The 11,789-nt window shown below is 36.9% G+C and overlaps 1 protein-coding gene across 4 annotated transcripts in view; it reads right to left on the bottom strand.

Moving 5' to 3' along the window:
- Positions 1-5,980: 5,980 nt before the first annotated feature.
- The window catches only part of rgs20 (regulator of G protein signaling 20), a 58,736-nt gene continuing 52,927 nt past the window's right edge, over positions 5,981-11,789 (bottom strand). For 3 of the 4 annotated variants that reach the window (XM_059016884.1, XM_033992269.3, XM_033992268.3), the window contains exons 3-5: positions 10,765-10,854; positions 8,967-9,201; positions 5,981-7,136 (exon numbers count right to left, since the gene is read on the bottom strand). In XM_059016884.1, coding sequence (XP_058872867.1) covers positions 6,948-7,136; positions 8,967-9,201; positions 10,765-10,854 — 514 coding nt within the window. In that variant the 3' untranslated portion in view covers positions 5,981-6,947. The remainder of the gene's footprint in view (positions 7,137-8,966; positions 9,202-10,764; positions 10,855-11,789) is intronic. The other variant, XM_059016889.1, reaches the window with a different exon arrangement.

Here is an 11,789-nt window from a genome sequence, read left to right as displayed (position 1 = left end):
AATTAAGCTGCAAATGCGATCTCTCCCCTTTGTGATCTTCACAGGTGCATCCACTTAGTGTTTAATAGTGCATAGACACAACCTATTCATTGTCCTGTACACACAAATAACAAAGTAACAAATGACTTGAAAGTGGCAGGAACAAGACCTTATTAGTAAGTAGTAAGTAATCCTCATATTCGGGTGAATAATTTAATATTTGGGTATGTGAAGATTTTATTTTAGCCAGAAAAACATTTTGTTGAACCTGAGCTTTTCCTCACCCTATACACACATATACAGGGGTGTAACAAAATGCAGTGAATCTTCTATGTTCTATACATTCACGGTGCCCCTTTAATTATTTTTCTGTAGATTTTACTGTACATTATTCCACTGTTGCATTATTCACAACCACAAGAGGGCCCTCCTGTCACATTGGTATTCAGACTGTAAGCAGAAAGCATTCGCATGCCGCACTCACACTATGGAAGTTGTTTGTTTCAAATAAGAGAATGTTGTCTTCTGCAAACAAAGATACTCTGACATATTTAAGGAAAGAAAGTTCTTGGAGACTTATTATTATAACCAAGTCCATTATATTTACCATGTGAGTAAGCAGCAGTCACAAGCAGGAAAGGTTACATGTTACACCATGTAGCACATATGTACACTTTATTTTGTGTTTACTAACTACCCCCGTGTGTGTGATAAGTGTACTTGATTCCAAAAGGATTTCTTGTGCATCAGAGCAGTAGCCATTAGATGAAGTCACTTGAGCAGCAATAAAAACTGAGGGGGTAGAAACTGGCATGCAAATGCCTGTGTGCTTGCAGCTTCACTGCATGTCAATTGGACCCTACAAAAAGGAAATGTGCAGAAAATTCAGATGTATCGCACTTTTAGAAAGTTTTCCAGGGTACTTGACAGTAATTCACGCAGCCTGGTAAAGCACAGTCCTGTAAACGCCATTAAGACAATGCAATGTAGGCCTTACATTTATGGTATTGTAAGCCATCACTGGTGTATTCAAGTGTTTCTTTATGCATTTATGTAAATGATTTAGCTGACACAGAATATAGTAATGAGCACCTATCTTAGCATCAAATGGAAGTTACTTGGAAAAGATTTAATCCACTATCTATCTATCAATCATATAGTAAAATCCAATATTACCTTGAAGTTATGAGTACTTTTAATAAATAATGTACATACTTTAATGCTAACTTATGGGGTGTGCAGTAACTACAGACTTGCATTTTAATTGTATTCTTACTTTGAACAACAACTTCATTTACAATCATTCAACATGTAGATACTAAGCTTCTCTTATTTTCCAACTGAACAGAGATTCCAACAGTGTCTTTTTTCCAGTCATTTAACCTTGACTTAATTAATTATGTTATAGTCTGGGAAGTTGCTACTCTCGATGTAGTTAGCTGCTTCTGCATTGACCGAGTCTACTCCCACTAGTACTAGGCTGTTCCAGTTTTTATAGCTGTTTTCTGTAAATCTTCCTTTCTCAGCCTCTCCCCTTCCAACTCAACAGAAACGCTCCCTAAAAATGTAATAAAAAATAGATATGTCCAAAAATACTGATAGAAAACTGATACTACAGTAATGCAGATAATATTGTTTTCCTTATTGATCACCTTGCTATAGCAATATAAAGCACCCCGAATCTCTCCAAACAAAGAATATTTATTATATAGATTTACCTTCCAAAAATTTGGTTGACAGACAGGTAAATTGGTAGGTTAGGTTGAGGGGGACTAATACGTCGGAATTCAGTTGCTTATTCACCAGTCACAAACATGCATTGCAAGTAAGTGGATTCAACCGTATGTTTGTTTTATTTTTTATTAATTGAAAATCTGGACTTAATGGTCATTTAGCTGTCCCGGTATTTCTATGATCCATTCTCTAGCAGTGGAGGCTCCTAGAAGAGGCAAGAGAGGCATTGTCTCCTCAATTTCAAAGTGAAATAAATATATATATATATATATATATATATATATATATATATATATATATATATATGGCAAGGTGGGGGGAATGTAAAGAAAAAAGTGTCTTGTGGATGCACAAAAACTCCCCTTGGAGTACTAACAGCTTGCCACAATATATATATATATTTGTGCACCCCCAGACTACTTTCAAACACAAAATGTCTTGCTTTCAATCACTCGACAACACCCACAATGCATGTTTTTTAGCCACTTTCAACAAATCTGTCTCTGGGAAGATTTACAATCATCCTCCACCAATGGGAGCACCAACCAAACAAGCAAGCAAGGCAAATAATCTTCGACTCTGACAGTGACTAAGAAAAAAAAGCATACCCCATTGAAACACCTGTTCCTACATACATTCTTTTTTCAGTTCATTATCTACTCAGTTTAATTCACCATTCCTGGATTATCAAACATAAATTATATTTAAGGTTCTTTAATATTGACCTGTTTATTGTCTTTTTTTTTTTATTACAGATACTAATATCCATGTATCATAAAAAATAGATAGGCTTCCGTGAGTCAAAGCAAAATAATTCCATCTCGGGTTTCTGTAACAGTTTACAAACTAACGGTCTCATAGTTTACAATGTCACATAAGGAATTATTTTCCTGTAACTCACTGAATCCCATATATATTGTTGTGTAGCATTATAATATAATAACGTTCAATAAAACCAAAACTAAAATATTGTCTAAAATGTGACAGAGAGAGAATGAATCTTGGTTATAAATCTACCTCCCGACTTGTGAGGTTGCTGTGTTGGACATCTAGAAAGGGGGCGGTGCCATGGCACACCAAGTCATCGTCCCAGAAGGGAAGCGATGTGGCAACCGCGGATTGGAGGAGAAATGGTTCCACTCGCTAACCAAGGGGGAGTGACTGACGGTACAAAAGGGGACATGGCTAAGCGATCTGTTATTATTAGATGGCTAACACGTACTGGGAGCTGTCGCTTGTAAGGCCAGCACCAACCTGGTTTTGCCTGGATTGTTCTCTTTTTGAGGCAGCTGTCCTGGGGACTTCCCGGAACATTAAATGTCAAAGTATATGATTTATTTATTTATTTATTTATTTATTTATTTATTTATTTATTTATTTATTTATTTTGTACGAAATGACTCTGGTGTCCCGGTTTTTTGTAAGTAAGAGGTGGGAACCCTAATTGCTATACAGATTTCATTATACTTATTACTGTTTGTTGCGTGTTTTGTTTGGATGTTATGTTTTGGCCCTTGTGCATTTTGTTTCTAAGTCTGTTCATTCAGAAGTCTGTTTTTTCATGTATAAATGCTGAGCAAACCAAGGCTCAGCTTCACCAAATCCAAGTCTCAGTGTGTTCCATCATTTCCTGGTTTTGACATCACCGCTCAAGCCATTGTGACAAGGAGCAACCCCCGCTGAAGCACTACTTTACTGATATGCTGGAAGGAGAAATCCATCATAATGGTACAAAAAAATCCAAAAAACATCTGGGATAGTGTGGAAAATCCCTTGACTGTTTTATCCCATTAAACCAAAGTTAATCGAAGCCAGCGTTGTTGACGTGTGTGGATTATGGGAGTTGTATTTATCCTCTCCATTTCTGCTGATTGGAAACACTTTTCAGCGTTGTGACAGAGATCAAATGATTCTTGGTGTTTGATCTCCATCCCAACCTGCGAGGGCGCTGTGTAAAGGGAACAGAGTACCCTGGACTGGATGGCCCGACAGTTCATTCCCAGGGTTAGGCGGAAGTCGGCCATCTAGAAAGGGGGCGGAACTACGGTACACTAAATCATCGACCCGGAAGAGAAACGATGTGGAATCCGTGGATTGGAGGAGCGGTTGCACTTGTTAACCAAGGGGTCATGGTTGATGGTATTTAAGGGGACTTAGGGATGTGATCTGTTCCTTTGCTATGGTTAATGCTAGACAGAAAGGAGAACTGTATTGTGAACCGTGGGTGTTTTGCTTGTTTTGTCTGTCGTGTCTAAATTGTACTTGTTTGTTATTTAGACTCCTAACACGATCTGGTGCTGTCGCCAAAGGCCAGCACTAAACCCGGACAACATCACTGCAGTTTGTATCACTAAAGAACTGTATTTTCACTACGAGCACTAGAGCATGCACTGTGGACTTGTGTCTGTGTTACGTGTGGGTGAAAAAGAACGGGACTATTATTTCGGGACCAACCTGTAGATTAAAACAGAGCAATATATGCCGCTGTATTGCCTGTTAACATTATTATTGTTTACTGCTGTATTGGATTACAAAATAAAACACCATTGCACCTGGATTATCATTGTCTGTGTGCTTATTGATCATCTGCACACTGTTAACCACTTTGCCAAAAGCGTGTACCAGATAATCTAGTATTCCCAGAAGACACTGCACATCCGTATGCCCAATGCATTGTGTCACCGGTAGCATCTGTTAGTGTCTGTTGGAAGTCGTATTTATATTATTGAAGCCCTTCCCCAGCAGTATTTATTTTCCCTAGTGCAGGCAAAACTCGTTCACTCTCTTTTCGCCTGTATGGTATAATTGTTTTGTTGGTCATTTATTTAAGTTTAACAAATGAAGTCAGTAGGATATGGTTGATTTTTTGTCTCGACTTTCTCCTGCCTTAAAAATTTTGTTTAGAAAATAGTGTATGCAAAGTATGTTAGTGATGTGGTCTTGAAATCTAAATGCTAGATAGTCATGTTCTATACAATGCCTTTTTAAACATAGGCTGGCAGTGTGTAACACTTGGGCTACTGTTTTTTTTCCCCGTTGGCTAGTGAAGAAAATGCGAATAACAGCCAAATTGCAGTAAAACCTGTTTAGACTGCACTTGTAGATCTCTTGATCTACCACTGAACTTACCTGACCTACCACATTACTGGAACCTCCGCTGATGTACTATCCTTGCAATAGAGCACTACTAATATGTAATTGTAGAAATAAGTTGCATCCCAGTACATATTGTATTTTAATAGTATTATTTGCACTTACTGTAAACTATACTGTATTTAAATATTAATCTTGCATTGTAACCTTGTACAGTACTGCCCTGTAACACCCGTAAGTCACCTTGGATAAAGGTGTCTGCCAAATAAATAAATTATAATAATAATATGAAAAGTGTTGTCTGTCAGAATACAATAATAAGAGTCTAGTGCTTGATGGGGGCTTAAGGGAACCCCAAGCCCTCTGCCTTTTCTCTGCCTCCCCGCCACTGCTTTCTCACTGCCGCTTTCAGTATATTCAGAAATGACCATTGAGATGCTGGGAACCAACAAAGTACACGAAACACGATAACATACAAACTCAAGCTGTGCAGAATTGCTACACGTATTCTTTGCGCATTAAATTTAAATATAATGCATAATTGTGACGGGGTACTCCCCGCCCCTGTGCATGTTTTGTATTATTTTGTATTCTTATTATTTAAAATGCAGGTCCGCCATCACTGTTATTGTTTTGTATTTTAAAATACCTTGTGAGAATGCGTGACTGTCGGCTAGTAATTATTGAATTAGCTGACGGTCACGCATCTTTACTAAACCTGTGAAAAATGTGACCGAGGGGTTAACAAGATAATTGATAGCTAGTTAATCCCTTGGTCACCACTATAAGAATCTGCAGCTTTGGCTGCAACGGGTGAAGTGTTCGGTGAGTAGAGAACAGGAGTAGAGAAAGGAGGTAAAAAGAATATCTAGAAAGCAATTGCTACTTGTGCTGGCTTTAAACCAGCATGATACTTGTTTGTTGCTAGTGTTTGTCTGTTGCGTCTCAGTTTCGCCCCACAATTGCCTGTGTGTTGCATTCATTTCCTGGACTGATGTCACTAGCAAAGCCATCCTGTTCACAGTAATTCATTTTTTTTAATGCTTAAAACAGACAGTACACAACTTATCTGGAGTGATGTATGTATATTGCAGCCAGTTCACAAATTATGTTAATTAAGACCCTATATTGCTTTTTGAAAGTATTCAAATATGTGACTAAAAGGCAGGTTGGATAAAATTCTTGTGCTTTATTGTAATTTAAAATAATTAAAATGCCCACATTCTGTCCGTTGTTTTCGTCTGCAAAAAAACAAAACAAGATACATTTTTAAAAAATGAAATATTATAAACATTCACAGATTATTAACAAAAATTGCATCTTACGCAAACTGATATTAAAATAATAGTTTTTTTTACAACAATCAAACAAACAAACATTTTATAGGCAGTATTATTCCAAACCATTGGCTTAGATAACTTGAGGTTGATCCATATTGTTTTCCCATTAGCACTATATTAACAAACCAGTACATCAAGTAAGTATACTGAAAGACAAGTGAAAGTGCCACCCCTATTTACCCCAATGGTGGCTATGACATTGTTGTTCTTAATAAAGTCCTTAATAAATGTGGCAAGAGGTTTAATCTAGGTTAGCCCATGTCATAAATGTCAGAAACTACTGTAAATGTCAAGGCACTTCCCCAATTGTAGCTCTTGTCTTTGAGTATATTAAATATGAAAACATTTGCCACTTGGGTGTTATTTGGCCATTCTCAGATCTGAATCATGCAGTAGCCATACATACTGTATGTATGTATGTATGTATGTATGTGTATATATATATATATATATATACACATTACTCACAACAAATATAGAGATGCAGGGTGCCCCAATGTTGTTGGCAATGTGTGTGTGTGTATACACACACACACATGCCAACATATAGTTAAAAAACATAACAGGCTTTTTATTTTTTCTTGAGTTATCCTTTGGAGTGTCTTGCTAAGTTGGTCTGAAGCTGCATTTGGCTGGTGGTGGGGAGCCCTCTGCAGATTTGAGACATTAAAATCCATAGTAAAATAGGCCTGAGTATACATTTCAGGGTCAGATTCTATAGGTCTAAAGTCCCTGTGAGTGGCCACTTGGCCCACTGACATTTTCTATTGTAAATAATTTAAGAAAAAGGAAAGACAGTTCCTAAGATTCTGAGGACGGTTCCGATAAGGTCTGGAGCAGGTTCTTGTAGACTGACGAGTTCATGAATCGTGGATACGAGTCTCTGTGCATTAAGGTGTATATCTGCAGCTGTGCATCGTCAAACGTGTGGGATGTTGGCTCAAGCATATTCCTGTTGATCACTTCACGAACTCTGGAGTCCAGGCTGACCTGGTAATATATAGGAAACTCAGTAAGAAAATAATTACATAAAGGCAATATCTGTTTAAGAATAAAATGTGACCTTTCAGAGTTTCATAAATCGATAGTCTATGTGGGTATTATGACAACAAGCTGCTCAGAATGTCTAAAGGACTGGTCACTTTCTGTGAGGTGTAGTTGAAAATGGTTTCCACTGATACTCATCTACAATGTGAATAATAATAAACCATATTCTTACGGTATATGCATCAACAATGCCAACAATTCGAATGGCTAGGTACTGTTCTAAATTAAAAAGTATACAAAAAGTTTCAGCTACCCAGCCATCCAGTGTAGGAAGAAAACACAGCAATTTCAAATGTTATTGGCTCGTTTAAACAAATATGAATAATTCCTCAGCATAAAGGCTATTTTTGTCTCCATGTGATTCAGCATTTCAAGAATATATTCAAATTAACAACCAAACAAATTCGATCTAATTAGAACAATCCAATAATGCATTGACTTTCATTCAGCCACAACAAACTGCACTATTGTTTTAGTTTTCAGTTGATCTAATTAATGTGCAATTCATTGCATTATCATATGCCTATGGTCTAATTTCAACTTGGAGTTACATCTAGCTGAACTGTCCAGGTCTCTTCATTCCTGAGCCAAGAAAGTTATTTTTGGTTGATTTCCACTTTACTTAAAACTCTTAATCAGAGCTGTCCAACCCTTCTGATCAGTCATGCTGATGACCAGGGAGTTCATATATATGTATCGTCAAACATGTGGGATGTTGGCTCAAGCATATTCTTTCTACTCCATCGGATAACGTGCAGAATGAAGGCGGCTGAACAAAATTAATTGTTCTGCCTTTTAAGTAGTGCTGTTATAATGCAAACAAATAATTAACCATCTCAATTATTATTACAGGACTGGACAAGATCCAGTCTATGGGCAAGAGCCTTAGTGATTTTTCATGGCCGGCTACAGCCCTGTTCTACGAAACACTGTTGATTACCCTTGTAGTCTATTCAAACCCATTAGCCTTGAATGGGATACTCCACTTCTAAATTAAAAGTATGAAGTCTGGTTAGTTATTGTTTATTAATATATGATTTTAAAAATAATGTGGTTTACAGTATATTTGCCAAGTTCTTATCTCATGATGAGTAATCAAGGAACAAATGTGGACCTGGAAATATAGCCAGAACAATTGACATGAATGGTATATACTTCCAAAGCGTAAAGTGAAAACAAAACAAAATGTCCATATGGCAAAACTGAGATCCCTTCTGCTTTATTGGGTTGTTAAATCCCCTGCTACTTGCCAAGAACAATGAATCCTCTCTAAAATTGTAAATATTCAAGGAAACAATTAATAGATTATTGCAAAGTTTAAAATGATATAAAAGTGATTTACTACAATAATGTAACTGGTTTCTATCTAAAATACTGGACTCTATTGTCTACCTTCTTAGGTTGTGTTGAAAATACCCCTTCACTTAAGTTAAATATACCAGTTTAAGGAACATGAATTATGAAAAAAGATCATCTTTTGACCTTACTAAATTAAATAAGCCATGCTTTAGCATTATGGTACAGTGGAAAACAGGGCAATATGGTCCTTACTGTGTGCAATTCCTTACATCTTGTTTGTTTACTGCATTAATCTCTCTTTTTAAAACTATATAGGCTAAGAATTAATCTATTCATATTTTTTTGTAAAGCACTTTGGAATGCATTAACATTAAATATGCTCTATACGTTTTTTTTGTAGTTGACTTTAATGTTATTTCATTACTTAAAACATTTTATCATCACAAGTGGAACAGCTCACTACAACACACTCACCTCTTTAGGCGAAAGGATTGAAATATAGTCCTCATATATAAGCCGTGCTTTTTCTTCTATGACACTTTTGTTGGTTTCCTTTTTAAGTTCCTCACAGGCTAGCCAAAACAGCATGTTCTCTTCACTGAACTCTGTTCGTAAAAAATCACGGAAAGCGTTTCGTCCGGCGGGGCCTTTCATTAGTTTGTCGAAGGACTGCCCCCAGGAGCCCACCTCCTCCAGTGTCGGCTTTGGGCTTTGAGAAGGACAAGGGAAAAAGAATGATTTCCTTTAGTAAGATATAGCCAGTGCAATACAGCAACTCTCATAAGTGGGCATTGAAACTGTCTTCTATGTATGCTTGAAAACTACCTAATTGTGGTCATCTAAAGGTAATGCCACTGCTTTAGAAACCATCAGTGTTGAGGAGTAGCACATTGCATGTAGGGCAGCAGTGTGGAGTAGTGGTTAGGGCTCTGGACACTTGACCGGAGGGTCGTGGGTGCAATCCCAGGTGGGGGACACTGCTGCTGTACCCTTGAGCAAGGTACTTTACCTAGATTGCTCCAGTAAAAACCCAACTGTATAAATGGGTAATTGTATGTAAAAATAATATGTAAAAAATAATGTGATATATTGTAACAATTGTAAGTTGCCCTGGATAAGGGTGTCTGCTAAGAAATAAATAATAATACAATATTACTATAATCTGTACATTTTTCAGTAACGTGTAACTGTTATGGATCATTTGATCTTTTTTCAGACAGATAACTAAATGTGGCAACACTTTACATTTGATGTGGAAAAATAACATATAGTTACTTTGTTACATAAAAAACAGGATTACTGCTAAATGCATAACATGGAAATTTGAACGTGCAACAGTACTAGTCAAACAATACATGTGGCATGACTGCACTTTTCATATTATCTTGCTAGAAAATGGCATCAGTGGACGAGTGTGTTCGATAGCTGGATCTTCAACACAATATTTCAAGCTGCAGCCTGACTAAGCTGAAAAAAAAAACCTGTCTGTAAAATGTAAACACTGCCTGAGAAGTAATTATTTGTCACTGTAACTGTTACTAGTTACAATTTTGTTTAAGTAACAACTATAACAGATAACTTCTTAATAGCACTTTGGAAACCATGAGGTAGGTGCAAAGGATTCAGATAAATGTATCACAGACATCAGGCAGACAGGCTAATCAAGCGGGTGTAGCTTGCTGAGGACAGTGATAGAGACAGAGAAAACGATAAACGATCTAAAACAGGTATTAATAGGGTCATGGAGGGAAAAAAAACACATTGATTGTTGTCTGTTCCAGGCAGAAACAACAATTCCCAGAGGCCCAGGGATATGAATAACTAGATGGGTGTTGTTGTTTTTTGACTACTATATACTAGACATACACAAAAGGGATACTGCTGGATTTCACAACCTGTGAAATTTGTCATTGCATTCTGTATAGCAACATTATTTCCCAAAGCAAGGCAAAATCAAACTTATCAAAGACATTTATTTTCAGTTTTACATATGTTTTCTTATATTTCCAAATTCTCATAGAATCAGAGCCATGCTTTCTTTAAGATGGATCAATTTATGCCATACAGTAGAAACTGGTTTGAGCCGAGCCCTTCTAATATTAATCTTGATGGATTATGGCATTAACACACATGAATTAACATGAATTATTCAAGTCAAATTAACTAAAAAAGGACTTTTCTCAATACATCTCAAAATACATATGCATAATGATACACAAGGTAGAAACGCAAACCACTCTCCAACAATCCGTATAACAGAATAGTTACACACCTTTCTTCACAGCCTGAGGTGCCTTCCGCCCTGACGTCATGGGAGGCTCTTGCAGACCTCTCATCTCCTTCTTCATTCCTAACAGTGAGACTGCAAGGTAGTAAACAAATCATTTTACCCAGGTACAGACAACAGGTGAGAGAACTGTGTGCAGTGTTTGTGGGTGAGCTCAAATATGAAATGCTCACCTAACTGAGTCCTCTGGAGGCTACAGATTTAAATGTCTCCAGGTGAAAGCTGGTAAAGCAGATCTAACTTACAGTTATTCATGTTGAGAATCTGACTGGGCTCAAGCACTTTTAGTTTATGTATTTACTTTGTATTTTTAGTGACTTGTTAAGTATCCACACAAAATTATAAATGTACACATACAAATTCAATCACATAGAGTTAGATTTGAGAGTCTATAATACAGTATCCAATAGTTCACTGGCCAAGCTGTTTGATCGTTACAGGTTTGAAATCAATTGAAGATCAAAATAATGTAGTTCCAAACTTAGTTCTGCTATTAGAAAGAGACAACAATCAGAGCTCCACACTTCTCAAAGCATAACTTGCCCAAATATTCAATACAACATAGGTAAAGTAATCTGAGAATCATCACTGCTGCATTACCTTCACCTGCACACTGTTAGCCACTTTGCCACACACCCCAATTGTAACGACATGACTTTTAATCACCCAGTTCGTTTAAAGCATAATCAGGATGTTTACAGAACTAAAACATTTTAAGAAAACTGATGGTAGAAATACATTACTGCTTCGAATGTTGTGTTCTTTTAGTTTCACTGAAACGCTGGAAAACTACTTCACAATAGAGCCCTTGGTGTTCAATCAGTGTGGATGTTCAACTGGTCAAGCAATATAGAGGACATGGCTGTGTAAAAAAGAAATGGAATATACAACGGTCTTCAAAAGCATTTTATTTGTGTACTGTCTACAACACTGTTTTCCTTTTTTTTGGTCGACAGATTTCAGCACCTGGACAGATCACTTAGGGATTATCTACCCACAACGCTCGGTTG

This window comes from Acipenser ruthenus, chromosome 3 (genome assembly GCF_902713425.1).
Source record: "Acipenser ruthenus chromosome 3, fAciRut3.2 maternal haplotype, whole genome shotgun sequence".
In the NCBI taxonomy this organism is placed as follows: Eukaryota; Metazoa; Chordata; class Actinopteri; order Acipenseriformes; family Acipenseridae; genus Acipenser; species Acipenser ruthenus.
The sequence above is the reverse complement of the archived record's forward strand: the minus strand, read 5'-3'. Positions and strand labels throughout refer to the sequence as shown.